The sequence below is a fragment of the Heterocephalus glaber genome, unplaced genomic scaffold (genome assembly GCF_053883595.1).
Source record: "Heterocephalus glaber isolate CG9 unplaced genomic scaffold, H.glaber_assembly_v1.0 deba00000621, whole genome shotgun sequence".
In the NCBI taxonomy this organism is placed as follows: domain Eukaryota; kingdom Metazoa; phylum Chordata; class Mammalia; order Rodentia; family Bathyergidae; genus Heterocephalus; species Heterocephalus glaber.
This window is the reverse complement of record NW_028258153.1, coordinates 16561229-16588781: the sequence shown is the minus strand read 5'-3', so window position 1 is coordinate 16588781 and position 27553 is coordinate 16561229. Positions and strand designations below refer to the sequence as shown.

Sequence of the window (27553 nt, the reverse complement as noted above, 5' to 3'; positions counted from 1 at the left end):
CCCAGTACAATAGTGCTGATCTGATTATTTCTAATAACTACCAAGCATATGGGGTTAATATAGTAGCCCACCATCTTGGGATCATCTTTTTTTTTATAAGAATAAAGAAATAAAAACATCTCTAAGTAAGGAATTGGGAAAATAATCGTTTACAACCAAAAAGGCAAGAAAAGTAACCAAACTTGCAAGGAGTGTGTCCACGTGGTTCCTTCACAGGGCTCCTCAGGATGCTCTTGGATATGTTTCAAAGTCAGCCTGTTGTAAGTCTCATTAATTTAAAAAATATAGTAAAACGCTGCTGCACTTTCTAATAGATATAATCCCACTGCAATCCATCCCATCCATTGAAGGGAGTTCAGGAAGGCTCTGGGCCTTCCTGGTCAAGTGGCTCATATATATATATATATATATATATATATATATATATATAAATATATATATATTATATATATATCATATATATATTATATATATCATATCATATATGTATTATATATAACATATATGTATTATATATATCATATATATAATGGATATCAATATATTAATACACTGTCATCCCATATACTATCTTAAATCCCTCCCCTAAACTCTAAAGAGAGTTTAGGAGGTAATCACATCAGACCAACATTTTTTCAGTAACTGCCTGAAGGAAATGGAGCATATTAATGTTGTGGTATTGATACCACTGAACTGGGTGAGATCATCACAACTGTGGAATAAGTCAAGGATTAAGGTATTCATAGTACAGACATTGCTTTAGATTTTGTATATCTTGCCATAGCTTTAGGACATTTGAAGAAGGTGGTCATGAAAAATGAGACCCAAGTTAACTCCAAATAAATTCTGAAAGGCATTCCCATTGTATTAGTAAAGAATCACACTAAAACTTTGTAACAAGCCCAGTGACTCAAAACTCACCCTGTCTGGCCCTCAGCACTGGTGCACTTGGAGTACTTGGTGCAGCCTGACCTGTAAGAGAATCACCCCTTCTTGAGGTTGTAGGTCTTGTGGGATTTCTCAAAAAAGTGTCAGGATTGAAGAACATACTCAAATCTGTTTGCTGCACGAATTGGGCTCAAAGACAAAAGAAAGGAAAAATCCTCTCCTACAAAGGGAAAAACCAGATTTGAAGCTCTGGCTGAGATCCAGATTGTAAGTCTCCATGGAATAGTACAAGGGCATGGCAGTTAACTTGCAAGAATGAACAGTTAACTAATACAATTAAAACTACAATCACAGAAAACATAAATTTATGGGGGTAATTCTAGTAAAAGGAGTAACTACACCTGGAAAATATGAAACAATTTTCAATAGGTGAGAATAGCTCTAGAATATTAGAATCAAAATGCAGGGCCAAAGTTAATAGGTTTTTTTTTTTTTTTTTTTTTTGGTACCGGGGATCGAACTTGGGTCCTTGCGTTTACACAGCAGACAGAAAAACCACTGAGCTAAATCCCCGGCCCAGTTAATAGGTTTTATTATGTAGTTTATTTTGGAGTTTGCCTGGGAAATCCAGTGTTAAAACCTTGTAGAAAATGACTGAAAAATTCTTAAAGTAGGAGAAAAATGTGAAATTGGTAAAAATGTAGTGACCTGAAAAAAGGAAAATATGATTCAGTTAGAACATATCTTGAAGCTTAGTCTGTGAACATATAAATAATGTATCAGACATTACTTTCCAGGTAGAATAAAGCAAGGGTAACTGAGAAAACAACAATTTTCATGCAGAAATCAAAGAAAAACTTTAAACCTAAATACTTCTAACAAGAAAGTATCAGGGCTTCATCAAAGTGAGGGAATGAAGGTCCAAAAAGCCAGCTAAGGACCTTAGGTGTCTACACATAATACTTTACGTAGCTGGGCATGGTGGTGTAAGCTTGTAATCCCAGCACTTGGGAGGCAGAGACAGAAGGATCGTTGTGAGTTTGAGGCCAGTCTAGACTACACAGTGAGTTCAGAACCAGCCTAACTATATAGTGATACCCTGTCTCAAACAAACAAACAAAAAAAACAAGACCAAAACCAAAACCAAAATAAACAAAAAAGTAGTGTATATTTCAGTTGCAATTTCTGAACTATTCCAATTGAAGGGCAAAATATCTTCTTTTTCTTTTTTTTGGTACCTGGGATTGAGCTCTGGACCTTTTGTTTGTAAGGCAGGTGACAGAACCACTGAGCTAAATTCCCAGCCCCCAGAATATCTTCTTAAAGAGCAACTTTCTAGCTTTTATTGTAAAAGATTAAAGACAAGGGGCTGGGGATTTAGCTCAGTGGTTCCGCCACCTGCCTCACAAGTGCAAGGTCCTGAGTTCGATCCCTAGTTACCCCTCCCCCACCAAAAAAGATGATCCGACTTGAATTGTGTCACTCTATCAGAAGCAAAACAACAGGCTTTGTCAGCAAGATAAAGCTAACACTAAGGAAAAAGTTCCTGGATTTGTTCCTGAACAACCTGGTCTTGTGCTGTTAGCCCAAAAAGATCCAGAATAGGTTCCTTAATGTATTTTTTAAACTTATTGTTTAAAAGAGCAAATACAATAAACTACACAAAATTACGTGTAGCATAATAAATTATCGAAAGGCACCCTTGTCAAGCAGTAGGACATTGCCACCTGCCCTGAAGCCTCCAGCTCCTGGCCCAGTCATACTCTTCCCTGTCCCCCTTGATTACTACCCAACTGCATCCCATGGACTGCATAACTTAGCCTTGACAATGAAATTTTAAAAGTATTCCCATCTCTACAAAGAGTCAAGGGGCAGTTCTAGCACCCTCATACCTTTGTTTGCACCTACCCCCAAACTGTTCTTTAATGATAGCATTAAGCTTTTAAGTCTCCAGTCTTGCAAAGGGAAATCTTCCAACACTTTTAGCTGAGACACTAGTGTAGGTGGTGGTCAAGGATGGGAGGAAGATGAGGACAAATAGATTCTATTGATAGAAAAGGAAGGCCATATATCCCTCTTAGGGGAAGTCCCACTTAAGACAAATTGTAACAATGGGTGGCCTGATATAAAGACAGAATTTTTCTTTAGCCAAATTCACTGTTTACAAATGCTTATGTTATGGTGCTGTTGGGACCCATCTTGATGGGATTCACACTTGCCAAATCTGGGGCATCAAAATATGTAGTGTTAGTAATGGATTACAGCCCAGAGAATAAAACAAGGACCTGTGAGTCCCTACTCAGGTAAATTAATGAATAAATAGATGAATGGAGAGAAGGAAAGTCTGTTCATTACAGTGAAATATAAACATATATATTTATATTGTAGTATATGTATTTAGAAAGTATGATGGATGTAAAGTTACCAATGGGTGCAGTTTGATGATGAGCAATAGGCATTTCTAGCATCTCTATACTTATTTATTATCTGTGCTTACAAAGGGGAAAACAATAAATTCACAATGGAGAAACAAGGCAGGTACATCTGGACCCCTGGATAAACCTGTCACACAGTATTGTCCTGTTTTGGTCCCATGGAGAATCACATTCTGTTGCCAGCCCAACAGACTTTGTTCCAGTATATTCTCAAAGCTCATTAAGTTCCCCTAAAATAGCACTATTTCCCTGACCCTCCCCATTCTCCCCCTCCCCTACAGAAAAAGGGATATTTAATTCTCTAAATCTTATTGGGCTAGTGAGTAATCACACACCTGTGATCTTTCCCCATTTGCACATTAATAAATTTGCATGCTCTTTCTCCTATTTAATCTACAAGTTTGTTCCAATGAATCTTTGGGGAGTGGAATTTTTCCTTCGCCCCTACATTAGCCTATAGTATTTAAACATGTCAAGGTCTAGAAAGACAAAGGAAGGATGAGGAATTGTTTTAGACATAAGGAGACTAAGTGTGAAAAGAAAAGGAAAATCAGGATGGAAGCAACATTGAAAGAGCTTCTTAAAATGGAGCTGGGGACTGGGAATGTAGCCTGGTACTTGTAGAATACTTGGAATACTTCCCTACTATGCCTGGGACCCTGGGTTGGATGCCTGGGAACACACACACACACGCACGCACACACACACACACACGCACACACTCATGAGTCAGTAAGTCGTGGAGGAAGTAGGGCTTATCTGTGTATCTCAAGGTACTGCCAGGTGGAGAATCTGGAAGGACCAGGTAATTGTTTTGGATTCAGACACTCAAGATGTATGTCAAAAGGCTATCAGACCCTTGCTTTATGGACATTTTTACTAAGTATATAAGTTCTTTTCTTTGTCTTCTATCTATCAAGCATCTCCTATTCTTTCACAACATTCAATAGTTTTCTACTCAAGATTTTTTACTGCTTTGCAGTAAATCAACACTACTTGTCCATAAGTTTGCACTTGCCCCTGAACCGAAGCAGACTTTTCTGAATCTGTTTTCCAAATTTCAATTTCTAAGACACCAAATAACATACTTTTACAGTTTCTGATTTTGATCAGAGACATGACAATTAAATGCAATGTGTCACCCTGGATTGGATCCTGGAAAGGAGAGGGGAAGGTGTAGATTATGGGAATAGTTGCTGAAATTTGAATAGAGCCTTTATTATATTATATTAACAATTAACATTAGGTTTCCTAATTCTGCTAATTGTATTGTGGTTAACTAAGAGAATGTCTTTTCTTTTTATGGAATTAAATGCTGAAGATTTTAGGAATAAAATGGGAAAATGTCTTCAAATAACTCTAAAGTGGTTCAGAAAATAAGTGTTTGCATTTTGGGTGTGTGTGAAAGTACCAAAGGGTACTATTGTAAAAATTTTTTCATATGATTCTTATAATTTTTCTCTAAGTTTGGGATAATATCAAAATTAATGAACAATGTCTACAAAATTTTGCTCCAGAGTCTCAGACACCATCCAAATTCCGAGTTCTTCAAGATTTTATTCCAGAAGAATTAGAGGTTTGGAATTAATTTTCATCCTAATATTAAAAATAGGACCAAACATTGTGGTACTAAATCCCAGCATTCAGATGGCTGAGGCAGGAGGATTGCAGGCTCGAGAACAGCCTGGGCTACATAGCCAGTTCAAGGACAGCCTGGAATATGTACCAAGACCATGTCTAAAAAGAGAAACAAAATAAACTAAAAACCAACAACATCTGGTCATGGTGGCACATGCATGGAATCCCAGCACTCTGGGAGGTTGAGGCAGGAGGATGAAAAAGCTTGAACCCAGCTTAGTAAATTAGCAATTTGATGTGACCTTGTCGCAAAATGAACGCCAAAAAAGGAGCTGGAAATGTGGCTCAGTGTGAGGGCCCAGTATTTAATCCCCATACCAACAAGACAAAATAAAACAAAACAAAACAAAGCAAAACAGCAGGAACTATGAAATAAAACCTTTAATATTAGAGGGGTGGTAAGAATGCAACAATTTTATCACAGTATTGATATAAATATTTACAGCCTTCATTATTATTTTATATAGTTTCTGATCTTTTTAAGAGAAGAGCCAATGCCTCTAATTAGGGGGAAATTTTTATTATACAAGAACTCAGCTGGGAGACAGAGATAGAAAGTCATTTGTCAGTATCCTGGGAGGACTGCATGTATCACACCACAGGGGAGTTGTGACTGTAATTGTTGAGGTTGAAATTTAAAAATTTGCAGTTAAAAATTCCAAGAAATAGCACCCATGAAACTTAAAAGGATTTAAATCTGGAACTCTTTTCCTCTATTTCTGGTTCCCACTACCATCGTTTTGCTAAAGAGTAGTCGTTTTCCAGGTCAAAGATTCTGATCCTCTAAATTGTTACAAAATAAAACCTTTAGCCCCAGATGATCAGCTGACCTCATCTGCTGATTATTTTAGGACCTTAACCAGTTCTTGGCCAGTTGTTGATCCTGACAGACACTGGCATGACATGTCTGACCAACTCCAGGAGGTTTGAGTGCTGGAGGAACTAAAGGCTCATCCAACCCAAGGCCATCACTTTGTTCCATGTGATGCTTTCTTCTTTCACCCAAACCCAAAATCTACAGGTAGAGTGGAAAGAGATTTACCTCAGCTGTAAGGATTCCTGAGGTCCCATCCAAATGGTCACTGATGTATTTTGCAACCTTTATCACTACTCTCATTGCTTCAATTTCCTTCACTATTATACACTGAAAATGATACATATTACCTAGTCCAGAGGCTGCTATGTGGAGCGAATGGATAGTAGTGGACTCTTTTCTTCATTCTTTCATGTGTGTGTTGTTGGGAACTGAACCCAGGGTCTTGCACATACTAGGTAAGTGCTCTACCACTGCGCTACATCCCCAGCTCTACTTTTTAAAGTAATTAAAATCCTGTCAATGGGAGGGGAAATGAGTGCTCTAAGTTATGGAGGTATTGTCACTAAAATAATATGAACAGAGGGTGCTAAGTTTAGATGAGAGGGAGTGCAAACATTATATTTGACAAATTATGTTTGATGTAAAGTTTAAATGTTAAGACAGATGGAATTCTATGAAAAGCCAAATGTCCAGTAATCTAAAGGAACACATTTAACCTGCCTGTTGTACATCAGACGGCTTAAGACCTGTAAGTTAACTAACCTCTCTAATTGTCATTAGAAATCAGTACACAACCAATCTGTTAGGACTTTGGTAAAAAACAATGGAATTTTGTTAAAGAATGGATGTTCCTTTCCCTTTTAATACCTATCTACCCTATTTAAAAATGATTTATAGCCATCACTGTTAAAATGAGTGGTTGGTAGATCTTTACATTGGAGCAGATTAGTCAAAAATAAATTTAGCAGCCCACAATGCCATCAAAGCCAAGCAACAAAACATTGGGATTTTTTTTACTCTAAATTTTGCAGATCCCTATTATTTTCATGAACTACAGATTATGAGTTGTAAATCTTCTATAAAATATATTAAAATCTCATATAGAAGATGAAAATATTTACTGCCTTTGATTTGATGCTTTAACATTTTAACTAGAAGCTAGTAGTTTTTTCCCCACTGAGTGACCAGGTAGTCTTTTGTGGAACCTGATTACCCTCTGTCTCTCCCTCAGCAGAGCTCAAGTGGGTTGGTTTCTAACTTCAGGTTGGTCAGAGGGATAAACTGCCCAGGCCACATAGCCGCCTTCATGAGCCTCTCCTGGCAAGGGGGCTGTTCTAGGTCATGGGCTTAAACTGAGGTGTACCTTGAGGGCAGTACTGGAAGAAGAGGGTAAAGAGCACATCTTACAGCAGCTCTCCCGGGATCCTGAAAGGCTGTGTTGTTTTGGGCCTTCAAAGGGATTTGTGTTGAGGCAGTGTCCGGGCCTCACTCCAAGCTTGTCAGGAAGGCAGACTAGAAATAACCAAGAGACGGGTGGCGTTTGAGGCATGTGTGTGCAAAAGCTGCGAGTCTTCCTCCCAAAGATGCTTGGCTGAGACGGCCTTTCTCCAGATGTGAAGTGACCTGGGAAGCCCGTTTGACTTATTCTTTTCCCTCAACCCCCACGTTATCTTGCTGAGGCCCTACCATTCAACTTCCTTCTCCCAAGCCCTCCTCATCCCCACACCAGTCCCTTCTCAGTCGCCCTGCTTTATCCAGATCTTCAGTGTCCCACCTAAAGTCCTCCACATTATTGCACATGGATGAAATATGCTATGTGAAATATGCTAGGTGGTCTCTGGCCATTGTGCCCACCACTCTACCCCTCACAACCCTGTTCTTTTTATTTTTTTAAATTAAAAAAAATTTTTTTTTGAGACGGTCTTGGTACATAGCCCAGGCTGGCCTCAAACTCGAGGCAATTCTCCTGTCTCAGATTACAGATGTCTGTCACCACACTCAGCCCTACCTATTCTTTTTATAAAGTTGCCTGGGATATTTTTCTTTTCTTTTTTTTAAAATAAAAATATTATCATGTCTCTTCTTTCTTAAAAGTCTTCACTAGCTCCCTATTAACGTACAAGATAATGTCTGAACTGTATAGATAGCCCCTATTGTCCACTTCTTTAATTCTATTTTTGGTCATCTTCCCTTCCACTTGCCAACTCTACGTCTCACTGTCTGTTTCTTTATTTATCCATTTCCCCCACAGTGAACTTCAGAGATCAGAGGTTTTTTTCAAGTCAAATTCCTATGTCTATAATGTACATGGTACTCGGCATGTCAGCACACGTAAATAAAAACTCAGAAGAGTGATTAGCATGTAATTTTCATTAAAATTAACAATTCAGATGAACAACAGGACTACAATAGTGTTTAATATCAACTTCAGGGAAATCACATTTATATGAAAGAAAGGAAATAGGCCAGCAGGTTCAAAACTGGTATAGCTCACATTATTGCATATGGATGAAATATGCTATTTAGGGTAAGAAAATACTCAGGTCAGGCCAGGAACAGGAAGAGAACGAATGCAGGACAAACCTCCAGCCAGTATTTACTCTGGGTTCTGAACTCCCTGGTGGCCTCAAAAATATTCACCATATTGGTCACATTCCATAAGATTTTTACAAAAATGACTGCACTGTCTTCAGCACATTTTAGTTACGCTCACACTCTTTGTTCCAATCATGTGCAAGTTCAATGTAGATCTCTAGCTGGCATAATGGGACATCTGTAACACCCAAACCTTCCAGTGGCTGTGCTCAGCGACAGGAGGGAAGGGAGTGAATTTCTACTTTACATGTATTTTAGGGAACAACACTGTGGCTAATGTCCCCAAAGGTTACTCAAAAAGGCAACCTTTCGAGGTCTCGATTTTGGTCATTTATATCAGAACATGAGGAAAGTGACAATGAACAGGAATGGGTACTAAAGGAATCCTAGGCTGCTACTAGAAAATAAAATACAATTTAAAAAATGTTCTCTGCCATGTTCACAAAGGTGGCAATAACTCCATGTATAAGAGAAAGGCTATAAACTCGTAGAAAAGATCAACTCTGGCTTCTAAACAAATTACAAAATTGATTTTGTTTTTATACCCTTGAGTGTTATACAAAAAAATGTAAACCTGTGGACCTAGTTACCAAAAACACTTAATCTTCCTAAGCCCAGGTGTGACCTTAAAGTTTGGCCTGAGCTAGTTTTATCTTCAAGTTTTCTCCAAGTTTGTCCATGAACTCAAACGTATTCAAGTAGTCAGAACGTTGCACACTAATAGGGGAGGGAAAAGAAAACAAGGAAACTTAGTTTGTCTCTGAGATGACAGGAGGTAGAGGAAAAAGATCCTGGAAGTGCTACTTAAGGTCGTGTTCTATTTACTTCTCAAAGAAAATCAATTAACATTAACAAGCTACAATTTATAGGCAATGACTATACTCAAGGTTCTAGGGGTTGACCCAGGCTCAGGACGCAGGCTGTGGGCAGCTTGTGAGGGAGGCTCCTCCACTCATGTAAGTTGCCTGCCACGAAGCTTTGGGGCTGAAATTATTACAGAGCTTCAGTTCACACTAAAGCCAGAAAAACCAAACTCATCCACTTTCATCATTCTGAGAAATAACAAAAACCTATTCAGGGTACAGCCATGCCTTTACCTACATTTCCATGTGCTCTCACAAGTCCTTAAAGCAAGCATTAATGCTCTTATTTTTATCAGTGTCTTACGTAAGAAAACCAAAAGACAATGTACTGGCTGACATAATCCTGCAGGTAAGTGTCTATCAAACAGACTATGAAGGGCCGGGGATTTAGCTCAGTGGTTTCGCCGCCTGCTGCGCAAGCGCAAGGACCCGAGTTCGATCCCTGGTACCAAAAAACAAACAAACAAAAAAACCCAGGCTATGAAGATCCTAAACTGCTAAGAACATTTCAAACACTGTATTGTTGCTGGAAATTCAAGTTAAGAAACATGGTAATGGAGTATATACCCTTTACCGGAATGCAGCGATCCTGAGATCTTTGGGAAACACTGGGACATGATTTTAGTGCTAAATTGTAGCAGAATTTCTTTTTTTTTTTCTTTTTTTTTTTTTGTACCAGGGATTGAACTCGGGACCTTCCGCTTGTCAGGCAGGCAGCAGAACCACTGAGCCAAATCCCTGGCTCTTAGCAGAATTTCTTGAGGTGGGTCAGAGTCACTAACTCTGACTTTGAGGAGGAGTATGATTAGCAGCTAATCCAGGTGGGGCACTGGCTACCATGCCCTCGGAAACACCCTGGGGAACACACAGGCCCTTGAATACTGGATTGATAGTTACAGTTACTAAAAGGATGTTTTATCAGTTGGACTCAACTGGACATTTTATACTTGAACTGCTTACTTTTCTCATTTGTAAATTAAAAAAATAAATAAAAGGGTAGAATAAACTAGCCTCATAATTACCTTTGCAATTATCTATTTTTTTCTTCTTAAAATCAAACAGAACCTTTTCATTCAACAATTGATAACTAGATTAGAGATGAGCAAGTTACTGTCCAGCCCACAGATCGAATGTAGCCTGCGGCCTAGTTTGCACTTGAAAGTCTGACTACTGTGCTGCTTTATCCTTGCGTTTCTGTATTGTCTTTCACTACTTTCCTGATACGATGCAGACATAAAGTTGAGCAGCTGCATAGTTACAAAAAATTCTATCTCATAATGCCAAAAGTGTTCTTGATCTGACAATTTACAGGCACTGTCTTACACTTACTTGGGTAAACCTTTAATGCAAGCAGCCAAGTCCTTGGTCATAAAGCCAGCCTCAATGGTCTCAATGCAGACTTCTTCTAAAGCTTTTGCAAAGAAGCTGAGCTCGGTGTTGTTATCAAGCTTTGCTCTGTGGGCCAACCCTCTGGACCAGGCAAAAATGGAAGCTAAAGGGAGAAACAAATACCCCATACACTTCAATCATCTTAGTTTTAGGGATCTCAAATGTTTCACATTTCCTTGAAATAGAAAAGTATTTGCTTAGGTGATATACTTCATTAGATGCTATCCAAAAGGCCTGGAAGTTTTAGAAAAGTTGGAAATATTTTGCCCAATAGAAACTCGAAAATTCACTTTCATGGTGTAGCACTAGTGCTTGAAGCCTAAGGCACTTATGCTAATTTAGAAAAGGCCACTTATGCATTTTTTTTTATCTGTGTTTGTCTCTTCTTTGTAGGCTGCAATTGCTTTATTTTTTTTTTGGTACCGGGGATCGAATTTGGGACCTTGCACTTGCGAGGCAGGTGCCAGGACCACTGAACTAAATACCCAGGCCTGCAATTGCTTTCAAAGTGCTGTCCTTGAAACCTTCATGGAAGGATCTATCCATGTAGCTTTTATTTATAGATTTCAAATTTCACTGCACCAGAGGTAACTGAAAATGCTGATAATATTTCTCTCCATAACATCTACATTCCCACAAAATAGAGAAGTACTTATTGTGTGTTTTAAGAAGTATCTTAAAATAGGTCCTGTTAGAAGGAATCAGATATTTAGTGATGATTTTGGACACCAAACACTGAGCACCCAAGGGACATGTCTGAGCTCCTCTGGATTGCCTTGGGGAGCACTCCTGGTTGGAAGTCAGTGCAGAAGTGGACACCGTCTTACCAATAGGATTGGTGGAGGTCTCCTGTTCCTTCTGGTACATGCGGTAGTGGCGTGTAACAGTCCCATGGGCAGCCTCTGCTTCTACTGTTTTGCCATCTGGACAAATCAGCACGCTGGTCATCATCCCAAGGGACCCGTAACCTGTAGGCAGCAGAATATGAAGTATTGGGTCCAAATGTGTGAAGAGCACCGGCCTCTCAGACCTGAGGACAACTGACTCAATCTTGTCAGGTCTTGGGAAACAAAGTAAACATGAGCCCATGGAGCTATCAGTAACTCTTCTGCCTTTCAGAAAGCAGAGCTCTTGCTCCAGATCTTAGAGTCAAAGGGTCTGGGAAGGATGTGATGTTTCCTCACTTGCCTCAGGGGTACCTGCTCCATGATGGAGAGTTCAGAGTCGGATTGCATTTCACCCTCGTTCTGTGGCCTCACAGCTACTGTGACTTAGATTTCCTACCTATAAAATGGGGATAATCGAAGCACCCACTTCACTGAATTGTAATGGGATTAGATGAATATATATTCCTACTCCTCAGCACAGTACATGCTATCGCGTAAAAGCTCAGCATATTACTGTTTGTCTTATGTGAGGGTGTTCTGCTAGCAAGTTGCACAGACTCACTGAGATGAGGAAGAAAAGGAGGCCAAAAGAGCATGGGTTGTCCCCAACAACACTGCACTTGCTCCTTCTAGTCCTCTTCCATGGTTTCCTATTCAGAGAACCGTATTCTAACTTATAAGTTTGTGCAATTGATTTCTCTTCTTTTGTATACTCTTCTTCACCTGAAATCACAGAACCCTTTTCTCCATTTTCACTACCTGCCACGAGCACCTGTGAAGTTAGTAATATAAACTGAGAGCTACCTTCTTTAAGCCTAACCTGATCTAAGACTAAGTAGAATCACTCTAATTATACTTACTTTTTTTTTTTTGGTACTGGGGATCGAACTCGGGACCTTGTGCTTGCAAGGCAGGCAGTGGAACCACTGAGCTAAATCCCCGGCCCAATTATACTTATTTTTTGGTCAACTTTCAGTACCATTAAGAGATTTCTGTGTTGTATTAGTAGCTCCTTTCATATTACCACATTCCCCCTAGATTTCATAAACACTCAGATGTTTATTACAGAAGTGCACAGTCACCATACCAAGGTAAATTTGTCTATCTACTAAGATTAGGAGACACAACCCAGTGCCATTGTCAGATCTGAGGTCATAAATGAAATGGTGTTGAGTCCAAAGTGTCTTACACCTCTTGAGAAAAATAAGAGGGAAGACAGCTCTGCTGCCCTTTTTTTTTTTTTTCCAGTACCAGGGAATGAACTCAGGGCCTTGTGCTTGCCAGGCAGGTGTGGCACCATTGAGCCACTGAGCTACATCCCAGCCCCTGCTGCCTTTTAATCTGTTGAGTTGCCTAAGATCAACGACCTATAGGCTCTGGACCAACACTGGGTCTTGGGTAGGTCTCTCTTCAGGAACTGCCAACTTTATACCTTTTTATTTCAAAATCCTTTGGATTTCCTTAATTTGGCATTTACATATGAAATATTTCTCTACTCTCTTCTTGTTGCAATCAGGACACTTAAAACAATGGAATAACTTTGGGTCCCTGTCCCAAAACTCTGCATACAAGGAATAGTTGTCCTTGTCTTCCATGGAGTCACCATAAAACACCACTCCCTCCTCTGTGCATTCAGGACAAGTGATTATGAAGATTTAGGGACACAGAAGGAGGGTACAGAGAGTTATGAAATTCATATATCTCACATGAAAGCTATTTTTCACTGGGCTGTTCTACTGACTTTCAAACTGATAAAGAGATATTTGATTTTCATAAGAGAAAAAGTAGTAGTACTTCCTGGGAGAAAGCAAACGTGATTAGGGCTAACACAAACATTCACCTGGGGAGATTCAAGTTCACACAGCCACCATGGGGAACAGAAACCGGAAAAGCAGCTTGGTGCTGAGGAAATCAAACAGGGGAGAATTTCGGATGATTTGGAGTTCACCCCCGGCATGAGCACCTGGTATCTTGAATTTCTGTGAATAGTGTTAGGCTTCTTTGCTCTGCTGCTTTGTGCTGAAAGCTGGGCAGTAACTATTTGTGTTAAAAAGTACTAGAACAGCCTTTGAGGTTAGCTGAAGGAGGAGTATTTATAATCAGGACTTGCTGCTAGATGAATGAGCTCTTGCAGTCACCAACCTCAGTTAACAGACAATCCAGGGCCTTCACTACCTCTCCTTGCCTGAGTGCCCTGGCATTTTTACATTGTGGTAAGAACTGGAGGAAAATGAGAGCAAGGAAAGGGAATGATTTTTCAGATCAGGTAGTTGGCTGTCTACTGGAGGGAAACTTCAAGTAGGGAAACAGTTTGAGAGAAAAATGTTATTAAGTTCTAAGGCTGGAGCCAGGGGTGTCAATGCACCCAGTTACTATACTTCCTATATGGCCCTGAATAAAATCACTTCCCCAGTCTTAGTTTAACTTCCTCATCTGTCAGATAAGAGGATGGGCCTGATGCCTTGCAGCACTAACATTTCACGATTTTACAACTAAAAGCTACAAAATCCCTTACTCAAACTGCACACTTCATTGCTACCAAGCAGGCTCCACTTCCTCTCGGTCCTCTGCCTCCTTACCTTGAGCAATAGAATCTGACTGTACATCGCCATCGTAGTTTTTACAGGCCCAGATGAAGCCTCCCTCTGACTTCATAGCTTGGGCCACCATATCATCAATGAGCCTGTGCTCATACCAGATCTTCTGGGCTTCAAACTGGGATTTGTACTGCCTAAAGAAACAGATGAAAAACAAGAACAATAACAAAGGTAATTGGTTTTATTTCTCCCAAAGAGGATAGTGGGTGGGGACAGGAAGCACCATTTTTAGTAGAAGCTGCACAAACTGGGAAGCCAACAGAAATAGGCTCAAATCCCTGCCCAAGCATTTTCGGGCTGAGAACACCACCAGGCCTGACTCAAACACACACCTGAAATAGCAGAACTTTCTATCACTAACAGGGGACTTTGATTCAAACATTAAAACAGCCTCGCTCCTAGGTCCCATTTGACCCAGCTAGTCCCCTACTGGGTATCTTCCCCAAAGAATTAAAAGAATAGTACCACAGCGATATATGTGCATCTATGTTTATAGCAGCACAGTTTGTAATAGCTAAAGTTTGGAAACAGCCCAAGTGCCCATCAACTGGAAATTGGATAAAGATGTGTTTTTTTTTAATAAAATGGAGTACTACTCAGCCATAAAGAACGAGAAACTAGAGTCATTTATAGCCAAATGGATGCATATTGAGGCCATCCTCTTAAGTGAAATAAATAGGACACACGTGTAAATACCGAATAGTTTCTCTAGTGTGAGAAACTGAAAGCGTAAATAAGGATGAAAATGATTAAAATGAATAACTGATAATTTGAAATAGGAAAAGGTCCAAAGGGGTAGGGGTGGTGGGAGGGGAAGGGGAAAGGGAAGAAGGGAAAGGAAAAATTATGAGAAAGAAAAAAAAAATGGAAACCAAGTCTATGTAAATAGGGAAGGGCGGAGGGGGTGAAGGGTGCACAGGTAATGGGGGAAAAATAAGAACTAAGATATATCATGTACAGGTACAAGCACCCAATGATAAATGTAAATGTACTGTATACCTAAAATGTACCAATTAATATGTAAATAATTAAAAAAAAACTAATGAGGGGATACCTCTACATTAGGATGTTTCAAACTAAAAAGATTATACCAAATTTGGTTGTAGATGCAGAATAACTGAAGCATTCATAAGTTTCCAGTGGAGAAATAAAATTGTTGAACCAAAAAAGAAAAAACAGCCTCACTCTGTAAAAAATCACTGTGGGGCCCTTACTTAAGAATACATTTTCCTTCTAAAAGCAACTCAGCATGGTTTTGTTTCACCTCTTTGAATCTTAGTTTTGTCTTCATCTAATTAAGTGATGATTTTCACTTGGTTTGTCCCAGAGTCAATGGGTTAGAGATGCAGATTCTGTTCTATAAGTGCCAGCTTACTTGAAAAGAAAAAGAATAGAAAAAGGAATAAAACAACTGTAGTTACTTGTCATATATCTCCTGAAAGATGTCTTTAAAGCGTCCATCATATTTCTTCAGAATAGTGTTTTTGGTGCTCAGATACAAAGGCCAACCCTTAGACAGCGCCATTTGGAAGGAACTGTGTGCAAAGTCTTCAATTGACTTATCTTGATTATACATCCCCATGGCGACACCACCACCCTCTGCCAAGAGAGAAAACAGGAGGAAGGTAAACGTGTCATAAGTGTAACAAGGCTAGTCACCATGACCAAAGGATCAAGTCTTAGCTGTCATGTCTGAGGCTAGACTTCGAAAGTCCCAGAAAGGTTTCCATCTTACATAGGATATGAGTTCCCAAGGCACAAAATGGAACAAAAGTCAATTTTACATAAGGATAGTTGGAAGGGAACTACAAATAAGCAAAACATATGGTCTTTAAGACACTGAAATACCAAAAACTACTAATATGAACCAGAAATGTATTCAAAACTGGATACATAATTTTGGATTTGGCTTTTAAGTCCTACAACAATAATCAATGGGTATTTTAAATTTAAGTGTGTACTCAATCCTTGGTTGTTGAGAAAGATTTGCATTTCAAATACTGACTGAACATCCTTATAATTTCCTGGAGGATATGAAGCTTGCCTACTTAACTGGAGAAAAAGTAACTGTGTTACATGTAATCACTACTGTTTTACAGCTCTTATTAACAGAGCTGAACTCTGTTATTACTGAAAGTCAGAAGTAGAACCCATGCCAATGCCCAAGGTTAACTTGGCTCAGAAATAGAAAAGTGCTCAAACCTGCAGAACTAGTTTCTATTGAAATGGTATCATTTAGAAGCAAAGAAAATAAAAGGGAGGGTTTTTGTCCGTATGAGTGCTTTTAACAACTTTTGGATGGGACTTGCCTTGAGGGATATTTGAAGCAGCAGAGGAAGAAAAGGCAAACAGCAAATGTTTTACTTTCCAAAAATAAAAAAGTAGAACAGGAAGAACATTTCAGGCAATAAATAATGAAACTAATTCCAAATACAAACCAGCCAGAAGGGCAAGATTACTTGACAGTTGATTTGGGTCTTTTAACATTAATTTACACAATTCGTGCAGAACAGACTTTTGCCAACCTTTGCTCCATGTTTTCAGATAGGAATATACTGTAATTATTTACTTGTCTTTGCCTACATTTCCGATTAACCAGCTAACCCCTTTGTGCCTGTATGCATGACATGAGAAGGCATGGAAGCCAATTACCTTTTCATGTTAGATTTTGAGTTCTGCAGAAATCTTATAGATTAAGTTGTATTTTTAAGCAGTCACATAACTAACTTTAAAAAACAAGTAATAACATTGACTAGATCGTGTTTAAAGAAAATGTAGCTTGTGATGGGCTCACACTTACCTTCAAAGTTATGGACCAGGTATGTCACCTTCTGGACTCCATCCCTTGGTGTGTAGGTTATCTCTACTTTCCCAGGCCCAGGAACAACAAAATCAGTCGCTCTATACTGTGTGTGTGTGGGGGGGGAAAGATATCAAATAAGAAAAACACTCTAACAGAAATTATAGGAAAAAGAAAAAATATAGACCTACAAGACACCTAGACAAACAGGGCAGGTTAGCTTGACCTTCTTCTTAAGAGATGAAGGGGAAGAGATCCAGAGAGCTCTTCTAGCTAGTGGTAGTGCACATTAAATTCAGTAAATATTTATTAGGTGCCTACCATATACAGGGCAGTTCTATAAGAATTAATTGGGAGAGGGCAGGGAATAACATAAGGCATTTTCTTTTAGGAAGCTTACAACCTAATAAAGACTAACATAAATAAGAAGCAACAAAAGAGGTTTCAAATGTTAAAAGGGGAGCTGGGGGGATTAAAAAAAAAACTACAAGGATGCGAAGAGAGTTGACTGTGGCCTTGAGGTAAGAAAACTTCTGGAGGGAGGTGCTAATAATTCTAATTTTAGAATTAAAGACAATGATGAGAGTGCTAACACCGTGGCCTTACTACATACCAGGCGCTGGAAGTGCTGATCTCATTGGATTTGTACACAGTCCTATAAGGAAGGAACTGTGACACAGTGGAAATGCTACATTCAGGCTCAAAAGGCTTGGAATCTGGTCCTTAATTTCAATTTTCAGGGCTCAATCTCCCCACATTCATCACTGTTACTAACACCAGGCTCATGTCTACAAGACACCATCATTCTGAAAGAAATTATGACAGGTTGATGGCCCCAGTAAAAGGGGCATTCAAAGATAGCCTCATGCTTTATGGGCCTGAGCTAGTGGAGAAATGTGCCCAGCACACACTGGGCTTCCTCAAGTCACTGCTGCACTTCACCTTCTTTAGTGACTTGGATTAATTCAATGCCTTGGACACAGATACCAGCGGGTGCCAGCCACACCTATTAGTTTACCGTAATACTAGCAACAGTTGGTAAAAGAGCAGTCAGGTAACAAAAAAGCTGAAATATCCACTCTATGCAGAATACTTCTGACATAAAGTCCTTCACCACAGAGAGTAACTTGTTCTCATTTCTCAAAAGGAAGAAACTGAGGCACCGAGGGACCATAAATGCTTGCAGAGACTTACCTGTGTATTTAACAGTGGGTGAATCAATGTGATGTGTGAAATTTTCAACCTGGACTTTAAAAACTAGAATGGCCATTCTACCACATGACTAAAGCCACAAAAAATGTAAAAACAAAAGAAAACAAAGAGGACAAAAAGACTGAACCAGTAAGAACTCAAGGTGGTGTTCCCAGGATTAAGGAATCTGTACTCTTGCTTTCTATGTTCCCTTCCCTTGGTCACTGGGAGGTGTTTATGAAGGACTGGCCATGGTGAAAGGACAGTTTGAGCCACAGGGCGAAACACAATTAACAGATCCCCAAGGAATGAGCTGGTGACGTGTCCCTAGGAACAGAGACACATCTATTCTAGCCACTGTGTTCAGGGCTGACTACATAGCTAGATTTCAGCATTACAGATTCCTGTTTTAAGACACAAGCTATTTTCTATGAAATTCTGAAACCTCAGTTTCAACACAGCAATCAGAATCTGTTTAGCTGGCAGTTTTTCTGCTTAATTTGGCAATGAGCCTACTTACACAGCAGTACGAAAACTACATTTGTTTTCTAAGCAGGAAGGAATACTTTAAGGAGAGTGTTTTCAACTACTTGATCAGTTTGTCTTTTATAAAAAGTTTAATACAACTTTGGTGGTTCTCAATTCTGTATGTGTAGTTTAAACCCCATTGAATTCAGATTTCAGATATGAGTTTGATAAGACTCAAATATAGGAATTAAAACAGAGGAACAAACAAAAAAGACAAAACAAAAAAAAAATCAAACCACTGAAAAATTTGTATGGGGGATCCCATCGTGGCCAGTGTTGAAAACTACTGGACCAGTTGGATCATATGAAATTACTGACACAAAAATGGCAATATCATACAGTGTAAAGGATAGAGGAAGAGAAAACATGTCAGGAAAAAATCATGTTTGCCCAAATGGGTGCCTATTTATAAGTTTATCTATATTTATCTGTACCTAAATATGTACAAATATGTAGTTGTACATATCCAGATTTCTCAATTTTGCCTCAGAATAAAACATGTAAGTTGGAACTGCTGGGCCACACAAAAAAATATGAAGAATCCAATTATGTCAGAATGACTTACTTGATCCCCATAGGCGTGACGACCGATGATGATGGGTTTTACCCATCCAGTCACAAGCCGGGGGATATTTTTACAGATAATAGCTTCCCTGAAGACAGTGCCACCCAGAATATTTCGGATGGTGCCATTTGGTGATTTCCACATTTGTTTCAACTTGAACTCCTCAACTCTCTTCTCATCAGGGGTGATGGTGGCACACTTGACACCAACGTTGTACTTCTTTATAGCTTTTGCAGCATCCTTGGTGACCTGGTCATTGGTGGCATCCCGATTCTCTATACCTAAGTCATAGCTTCGGAGGGGAAAAAGGATAAATACAACTTTTCAGCCAAACTGATGTTATAATGTGTGATCACAGTAATGGCATACAGAGTTTGTTGTACAGAAAGTGAAGGCCCCTGAACATACCCTAATCTGTCAGGTTTTAAAAATGAATACATACCCTAAACACAGAAGGAACTCAGACAGGATGGAGGGCTGCACCAGTCTCCTTGCACTATTGTGGGAAGCTGTCTACCAGGAAACTAGAAACCAACAAACGCTGCCAAACTACCTCCTGTTATTCTCTGTATAGAAGCAATCACAGCACATGAGCAACCTTTGGCCTGGTTTCCCTCCACATACTTAGCATACAAGTTAAACCTAGCTATCACCTTCATCTTTCCCTTAGTGAGATTGTGCTTTAAAAAAAAAAAAAGGGTATGGAAAGCTTTTTGCGTTATTTTGGCATTAAAGTGGTGGTCGAGATAGAGCTGATAATCCATGCCAAAAAAGCTAACGTCTCCTTCATTAATGCTGGTTAATCATGCAGGGAACCTCCCTCTAGTCTTAGGCAAGTCTCTCTGTTCTGGAAACAAGCCTGTAATATATTGTGTAAGCAATGGAATCCACCAACGTCTTGTATATGCTACAAAATTTTAGCTTAAAATATATCAACACCTATCTATTTTGCAGGTCATTCAGAGCTTTATGAATGTTGGTTGTCCATGGAGCATAGAAAATGATTGTAAAGTTTTAAAGTGTAATAGTTGTTGAAAGTAGTAAAAACAAAATAATGTAACTAGTTTATTCTCCAAGACTTTAAAGAAAGTTCTCAACATTGCTAAACCATGAAGTCTCTGAATATCTCTTTAGTTTTTATATCTTCCTTTCTTTATATAGCCCAACTGCTGACACAAGTACAGAAATTGCAATCTTGATGGATTTATTCTTACTTTTGTGGTACCGCTGAACTACAATCCCATCCCCTTTTTTAGTTTTTATTTTGAGATGGGGGTCTCCCTAAGTCACTACATTGCCCAGGCTGGTCTCAAACTTGCAATCTTCCTTACTTAGCCTCCCAGAGTGCTGGTACAGGCATGGACCACCAAGTCTGATGCTTGATTTATTTCCTTTTTTTTTTGGTTTAAGCCAGAGTCTCACTTTGTAGTGCAGGTGGGCCTCAGACTCACAACAATCCTTGAACTCGTACTGCCTCAGCCTCCTCAGTGCTGGATTACAGGCATGCATGCACCACCATGCCTGGCTTCATTTCTAGCTTTGATCTTTGATAATTCATATAAATCTAACAAAACCATATACTCTATCTTCTGGCCTAAGGAATCCTGAGTATCGACAAATGTCTAATGCCGAATCCCTAAGAAGTGTAGTTGGAAATTTTCATGTTCTAGGAACCATTTCTCAGAAGAATCTACCAGCAAATTAATAGATTTTTTTGGCTCCTTTCCTTAATATTTCTAAGAGAAAAGAAAGAATGAATGTTCTGAGACTCCTGGGCATAGTGGCACACACCTATGATCCCAGCACTTAGGAGGCTGAGGCAGGAGGATCGCTGCAAGTTCGAGGCCAACCTGCCTACATAAGTTCAAGGCCAGCCTGAACTGCATAGCAAGACCCTGTCTCAAAAAACCAAGAAAAAAAAAGTTCTTAGACCACTGTTTGGCCTATGCAGTATGATCACCCCAAATGGTGAAGGGTTAAATTTTAAAACTGTGACAGTAAAAGTCACACTGCCATTGACCCCCTTAATATATTCCCTCTCACTCTGAATACTTATCTCATCATTGTTGCCACTTTCTGAAGCAGTTTGAGAACTTCTCTTTCATGAGTGTCTTTAGTTGTCATGGCTGCCTCGATGTCCTGAATTGACTCGAAACATTTACCGTTCATGGTCATTTTGACTTTGGGGAAGAGCCAGAAGTCATTTAGTGCATAAGTGAATATGGTGAATGAGGATACATCTTATGCGCCTGCCTTTCTGTTGGACGGTGCTCAGTAGCAGCATTCACTGTGTTATTATACCTCATGCAGACACAAAAGAGGACTACCAGAACAGCTTCAGAAAGTAGCAAAAGGATGGGATGAGTGTATTCGAGGCAAGGAGAAGAATTCTGAGGGAGATTCATGATAATATATCTTTTACCGAAATACAATTTTTTTATTAAACAGTCATCTCATATTTTGATCACACCTTGTACATAAAATAAATAAATTAACCACTTCTCCTGCCCCAAAGAACCTGGTGGTAATAATAGCAATTTTGGAATAACTTAAAATTCTTTTTGAGCCTCCAAAAGTTCCTTGGGCTGTAACCACTAAGTTTTCTTACTAGTCATAAGGACTCCATGTCCAAAAGGTAAGAGGCTCAAAGTATCTTTGTAATCATTATACCAAACCTGCAGAGTCCTCCAAGTTCACTCACTGTAATAAAAAGCTCTGAAATAGGTGAGTTCACAGAATGCTTCTTTAACCCACTTCAAAGCTGGTTTTTGAGGTAGGGTCTTGCTATGACGTAGTTTGGGCTGGCTTTGAACTCACTATGTAGCCCAGGCTGGCCTCAAACTTTCGGCAAATCCTCCTGCCTCAGTCTCCCAAGTGCTGGGATTACAGGCATGCCCCACCACACCCAGCTTGGAAGCTGTTTTTACGCTTCTTTTCCTCTACATTTGGTCAACCTCTGGCAGAATAGCCTTTACACCTTTAACATGGCTGCAATGTAGATGTTATCAGCAGTTTAGGGTAAGAACAATTAAAAAGGGTGTCTACATTCTGAATAATTTTGGGTCAGGGGAAACACATTTATAGTTGCCAAGAGTTTGTCAGAAATGTTATTCAGTATTATATCATGCCAGTCCTCTAGCACTTCACCCCTTAAATAATTCTACCTCATTCAAATGGACAAAGAGCAAGAGCAAGCTCATAAAAAGCACAGGGAAAACAATGAAAGAACTGCATAGAGACTTTCATAACTGTCTCCCAAACACTGTAATCCAGCACAAAGGAAAGCAGATGACTTCAGGGAACTGCTCCTGGAAGGTGAGTACTGGATTAAGTCACTGCAAGGGTTTCTTCTGTGCTGCAATTGTACAAAAAGGGCAAAAGGCAGGAGGAACAACAAGGGAAAACATCACAGACTAATTAAATACAGTGGTAGGAAACTGGGCTTGAAAGGACAAAATTGTGCTCACTACATTTAGTTTATTGTTTCTTACATCCTCTATTTCTCTTCCACAAATAACACATTGTACTACTGATTTACTACAAGTAAGATTTTCACAGGAAAGAGAGGGTTAGAAAGACCGGTAAATCACTTTGTTTCCCTCTTAATTCTTGACCTTTAAGTAATTTTAAACCCAATTTTTCTGGAAGTTTGTTAAAGTAGAAGATTCGTCTCAATATATTTGGGCTAAAAAAAAAAAAAGCTTTAGTCACAAAACACAGCTACATTAATTTAAAAAAACTAATTATACTGATATAACTTAGATTATGTTTTCTGAGTATGCTAGCTATACGGACAGTTATTCATTTACCTATGCAGATCCAGTTCCACATAGGGAAAAATGAGTTTTTCTTTAATCAATTCCCAAATTATTCGTGTCATTTCATCTCCTTGCATCTCTACCACAGAACCGCCATGGATTTTTTTGGACATTTTTAATGATGATAAACCTGCAAAGAAAAAAACAATATATAACCTACCATTTATTTCATTCTAAAGTAAAAACGAAATGTAAACAATTTGGTGACTCCTAAAGAACAACTCATAGTAGCACTGCTGCACAAAAAGCTAGTAACAGCAATGATACATTCACAATTAGAACTGAGAACTTTCTCAGTGTGAAGTGATATTTAACATGCTTCACATGTGGTTTCTGAGTTATTCACATTATTTGAAACTTCTACCTAACTTCTTATTTTTCTGGGCCTCCAAGATGAGCCGAATGAGAACATGCACCCAGCTATTCTTCTTGGTATCTTCCAGAAAGAATTAAAAAGCATCATACCACAGTGATATATGCACACTCATGTTTACAGCGGCACAGTTTGTAATAGCTAAATCTTGGAAACAGCCCAAATGCCCATCAACTGACAAATGGATAAAGATGTGATTTTTCTATACAATGGAGTACTACTCTGCCATAAAGAAGGATAAACTTCAGACATTTCTAGCTAAATGGATGTACCTTGAGACCATACTCTTAAATGAAATAAATCGAACACACATGTTTAAATACCGCATTGTTTCTCTGGTGTGAGAAAGCAAAGAGGTAAAAAAGGATCAAAATGTATAACAGACATTGGGGAATGGGAAGAAAATGTTCAAAGAGGAAGGGGAATTAGGGAGGTGGGAGGGGGAAAGAAAGGAAGGGAAAATAAGAGAATAGAAGGAAAGAATGGATGGGCCAGGGATTTAGCTCAGTGGTTCCGCTGCCTGCCCTGCAACCGTAAGGACCTGAATTCGATCCCGGTACCAAAAAAAAAAAAAAGAAGGAAAAAATGGAAACAAAGCTTTTGTAAATAAGAAGGGGAAGAGGGGTTGAAGGAAGGGGAGGGGAATGGGATAAAAAGAAGCAAGATACATCATGTACAAGTACAAATTCTCTATGATGAATGTTATCATTATGTATATCTAAAATGTATCAATAAAATCAATTAAAAAAAAGAATGATTCAATCTCTGGCACCAAAACAAGAAAAAGAAAAAAAAGAATGAGGACAATCAACTGGTTCTTGAGCCCCATATTTAGGGAAATCTCAGAAAGTAAAAGATTTAGAATTCCTAATGGAACTGTGTTTTCTTAGCAACACAGACATTGGAGATGTGATTCCAAATACAAAAGTAGTTTCTCAATTAGATAAAACTGGATATGGAAGGGAAGGGGATTCCTCTGTACCTCAACTCCTACCCTGTGGGTTACCAGCCACGAAAGTGAAATGGGAACATGGAGTCGCTCTAGAGGGAGATGTGTCACTGTAAAAATGAAGTGTGGGGGGAGCAAATACTAAATGATCAACCTGATTACCAGAAAGGAATAGCAGGCCCTTCAGAAGAAACGAAATGGCGAGGCTTCCAAGGCCATGTCCCAGGCTTGTTCCCCAAGGGGCAAAGGGGCTCTAAATCTGTTCCTTCTCACAACACCCATGGAAAGTTTCCCCCTACCAGCACAATTACAAATCGCTTTTATCTCCTTCAGTTAGAATTGAGGACTGGAAATCAGGAGAACTGACTTTAAAAAGATGATTAGGTAAGAAACTTAAAATAGTTTCTCTTGAAAAGTTGAGCTAAAGTAATTTAGTCCTTAAACAAAAAATATAATGACTATCAGACAATAAACCTTTATTCCTTGTCACAAGCCAGAGTGTATTGCCAACCCTCAGGCCCATTTCCACTTCCCAAATTTGCTAATCTTGAATCCAGCTTACTAGTATTGAGGAGATTCCCTAGAACTTTACTGGGGAAACTTCTGGAACTCAACAAGAATAAAAAATGAAAAAAATGGTGTAGATGTGTCGATTACTTCCTATCAGTACTTTCAGCAACAACTTTAGAATGCCTGTTAAAGTCTAGGATTCCATTACACTTAATGTCACCATTACACCTTGCTTTAAACAAAATCTTGAAACAAAACAAAAGCAGGCAGCAAACTTATCTCTGTTTTGATATTACATTTTCATGGCCACGTTCTTACATAATATTATACAACAATTATGATTTGGCTATTTTTCCTTGGTGCCAAATACAGTTAACAGAAGATCAGACCGTGTACTAAAATGTCAGAACTGAGTGTATTTTTTTTCAGTTCATTATTTCCTTCTCAGTGAGTGCAGACACACTCTCTGCAGTAATTTTTCTCCATCTTATGATGCATAATGGAGACATTTCAGGTTGTCCTCACATTATTTGTCCACCTTTTTAAAAAAAGTGAAGCTTTACTGTTTCTATAATGTAGGGCATTATTGCATTTTTCCTGAATTTGATTTCCAAGGGGGTGGGGCTTAGGTTCCACTGAATTCACTGCTTCCTTGTGCCTCCAAGCTTCTGTCCCCACCCAGCCCCAACTTCGGAAGGAAGGAAAGTTCCAACAGCATAGTTCATTCACTGAGTCTGAAGGCAGCTGAATTTCAATCTCCTGACATACTTGTGCTACTCCAGAAATTAACCTTGCAGTCATAATACACAGTAGTTTAAATAAAAACATTCCCTTCACTCTACTTAATTTTATTTATGTCAAGCCCAACTTGTTAGCCTTTTTTTTTTTTTTTTTTGCGGTACCGCGGATCGAACTCAGGACGTGGTGCTTGCAACGCAGGCGCAGTGCTACTGAGCTAATCTCCGGCCCTTGTTATCCTTTTTTGAGGGGGTGAATTGAAGAACAATAATTCCTGGGAACCGCCCCCCCCCATAGAATTCTGCACAGCAAAAGTGTTGGGCTAAAAGGAACAAGAAATTTATTGTTGGACGTACTCCTGCCTCCCTTTCAAGGAAGGCCTACACTTGCTCCCAATACTAAACAACGCAGTATTGATTGCCACATCCTAGAAAAATACAGAGAGGAAATTGCTAATTCTCACATTTACAAATGAATCGATCTCTAGTCACCCCCAACTCCGTCCAAGCTTGCAGACTCAACTAATGCCATTTATCTCCTAAATAAAACAAATCAAAATTGGGAATAGAAAGTCCCTGTCAGGAGGATTTAGCTCTTGGTAATATCTGCCAGACAGCCTCGTTTAACTGGCTTAAAGTACTGTGCTGTGTGGTATCCGGAGGGGCAAAGGGCGGGTTTCAACCCGAAGACACCTTCCAAAGCCAAGCTCAACGTGGTACAAACGTTTCTGTGTGCATCCGAGGGCGTGTTCCGGCTCGCCACCTGCTAGGGCATCTAGGGGTTGACACGTCCTCCGGTGACTGCTAGGAGCCTGCAGATGTCCTTGTTAGCATTGTGCAACAGGGCTGCAACCTAAACTGACCCGGGTCCTCCTTCCACGCCAGCCGCTTTCCTCGGTGGAGTCGGGCCTTTAACCCAGGCACGGGCAGCTGGCCAGGGGACGCCCCTCAGGAATGGAGACCCGGGAGGCCGAGTCCCTACAGACCTCCGAGGCGACCTGGGCGGTCGGGCGATCACCGGTGACAGCAGCCGGGGCCTTGCCCTCGGCCTTCCTTCTCGCTAAGCCTGCGATGTGCTGCTCCGATTCCCAGGGAATCCCGGCGCCAGCACCCCCTTTCTTCCCGTCTCCTTGTCCCCTGCCCCAAGCCCGGCTCTGCCCCAAGCCCGGCTCTGCCCCAGCCCGGCTCTGCCCCAGGGCCGGCCTCGCGCAGAGCTCCGTCCTGCATGCCCACCTTCCCCGCCGGCCCAAGGCGGAATCTGAGCCCCCTCCCTCAGTAACCAGGGTCCGACGCCCCTCCTCGAAGAGCTTACCTCAGGGCGAGGCTCGCCGCGAGCAGAGGGGCGGCCACGGTTCGCAAAAGGGCGCACCCAGTAGGCACCGGCACCCCAGCTTCCCACACCTAACCGGGTCAGACCACGGACTAAAGGGAGGGTCCACGCCGCTTCCTTCCAAGCTTTTGTCCCCTCTCGGGGCCCACCCCCTCAGCCCACCTCTTGGAGCACCGCCCCCGCCGCGACACCAATCGCAGCGCGCCCTCGCCCCCTCGCCCCGTGGCGGGCGGGGCCAAGGAATGGGCGTGCCAGAGGCGAAGGGGGCGGAGCCCATGGCTCAGCATTTTCTGCCCTCTAGGGCTGCTAGGATGTGGTCTGACACCCGCTGCGGAGGAATGCGAGCGCCACCTGCAGGCGTGAGTGTGCCCTGGGCACGGGCCCAGGGCTCTAAAAGCCTGGGACAGGAAAGGGTCCTGGAGCTACTCAGTCAGGGCCCTTTCGGGGCACCCTCAGTGTGCCCTAAACTGAAACATGGTGGGAGGCCTAGTCTCTGCCGCAGTTGCAGGAGTACATCGCGTGGACACCCACGTACAGCCATGTCGTTTCAAATAATGACTGCCAGCACCATCACGAGGTCTTGTAAAATGCTTTTTCTGCATCTATTAAGATAATCATACGGTTTTTGACCTTGGCTCTGTTA

General features: G+C 40.4%; 2 protein-coding genes across 11 annotated transcripts in view; one reads left to right on the top strand and one right to left on the bottom strand.

Annotated features, from left to right (window-relative positions):
* Positions 1–27067, bottom strand: part of Idh1 (isocitrate dehydrogenase (NADP(+)) 1) — a 41782-nt gene extending 14715 nt beyond the window's left edge. For 4 of the 10 annotated variants that reach the window (XR_015449183.1, XR_015449184.1, XM_087206214.1 and 1 more), the window contains exons 1-9: positions 26893–27067; positions 23003–23141; positions 19194–19485; positions 16910–17015; positions 15531–15708; positions 14092–14243; positions 11453–11593; positions 10566–10728; positions 922–972 (exon numbers count right to left, since the gene is read on the bottom strand). Coding sequence is in view for 6 of the 10 variants with exons in the window: in XM_087206214.1 (XP_087062340.1) it covers positions 922–972; positions 10566–10728; positions 11453–11593; positions 14092–14243; positions 15531–15708; positions 16910–17015; positions 19194–19485; positions 23003–23124 (1205 nt within the window). In the remaining 4 variants the exon portion in view is untranslated. Of the gene's footprint in view, positions 1–134; positions 267–921; positions 973–5324; positions 7291–8130; positions 9091–10565; positions 10729–11452; positions 11594–14091; positions 14244–15530; positions 15709–16909; positions 17016–19193; positions 19486–23002; positions 23142–26892 lie in introns of those variants that run through there. The other 6 variants (XR_015449181.1, XR_015449182.1, XM_087206212.1 and 3 more) reach the window with 5 other exon arrangements.
* A 199-nt stretch (positions 27068–27266) lies between these two features.
* Positions 27267–27553, top strand: part of Pikfyve (phosphoinositide kinase, FYVE-type zinc finger containing) — a 127607-nt gene continuing 127320 nt past the window's right edge. The window contains exon 1 of the mRNA XM_021263534.2: positions 27267–27487. The gene's annotated coding sequence lies outside the window, so the exon portion shown is untranslated. The remainder of the gene's footprint in view (positions 27488–27553) is intronic.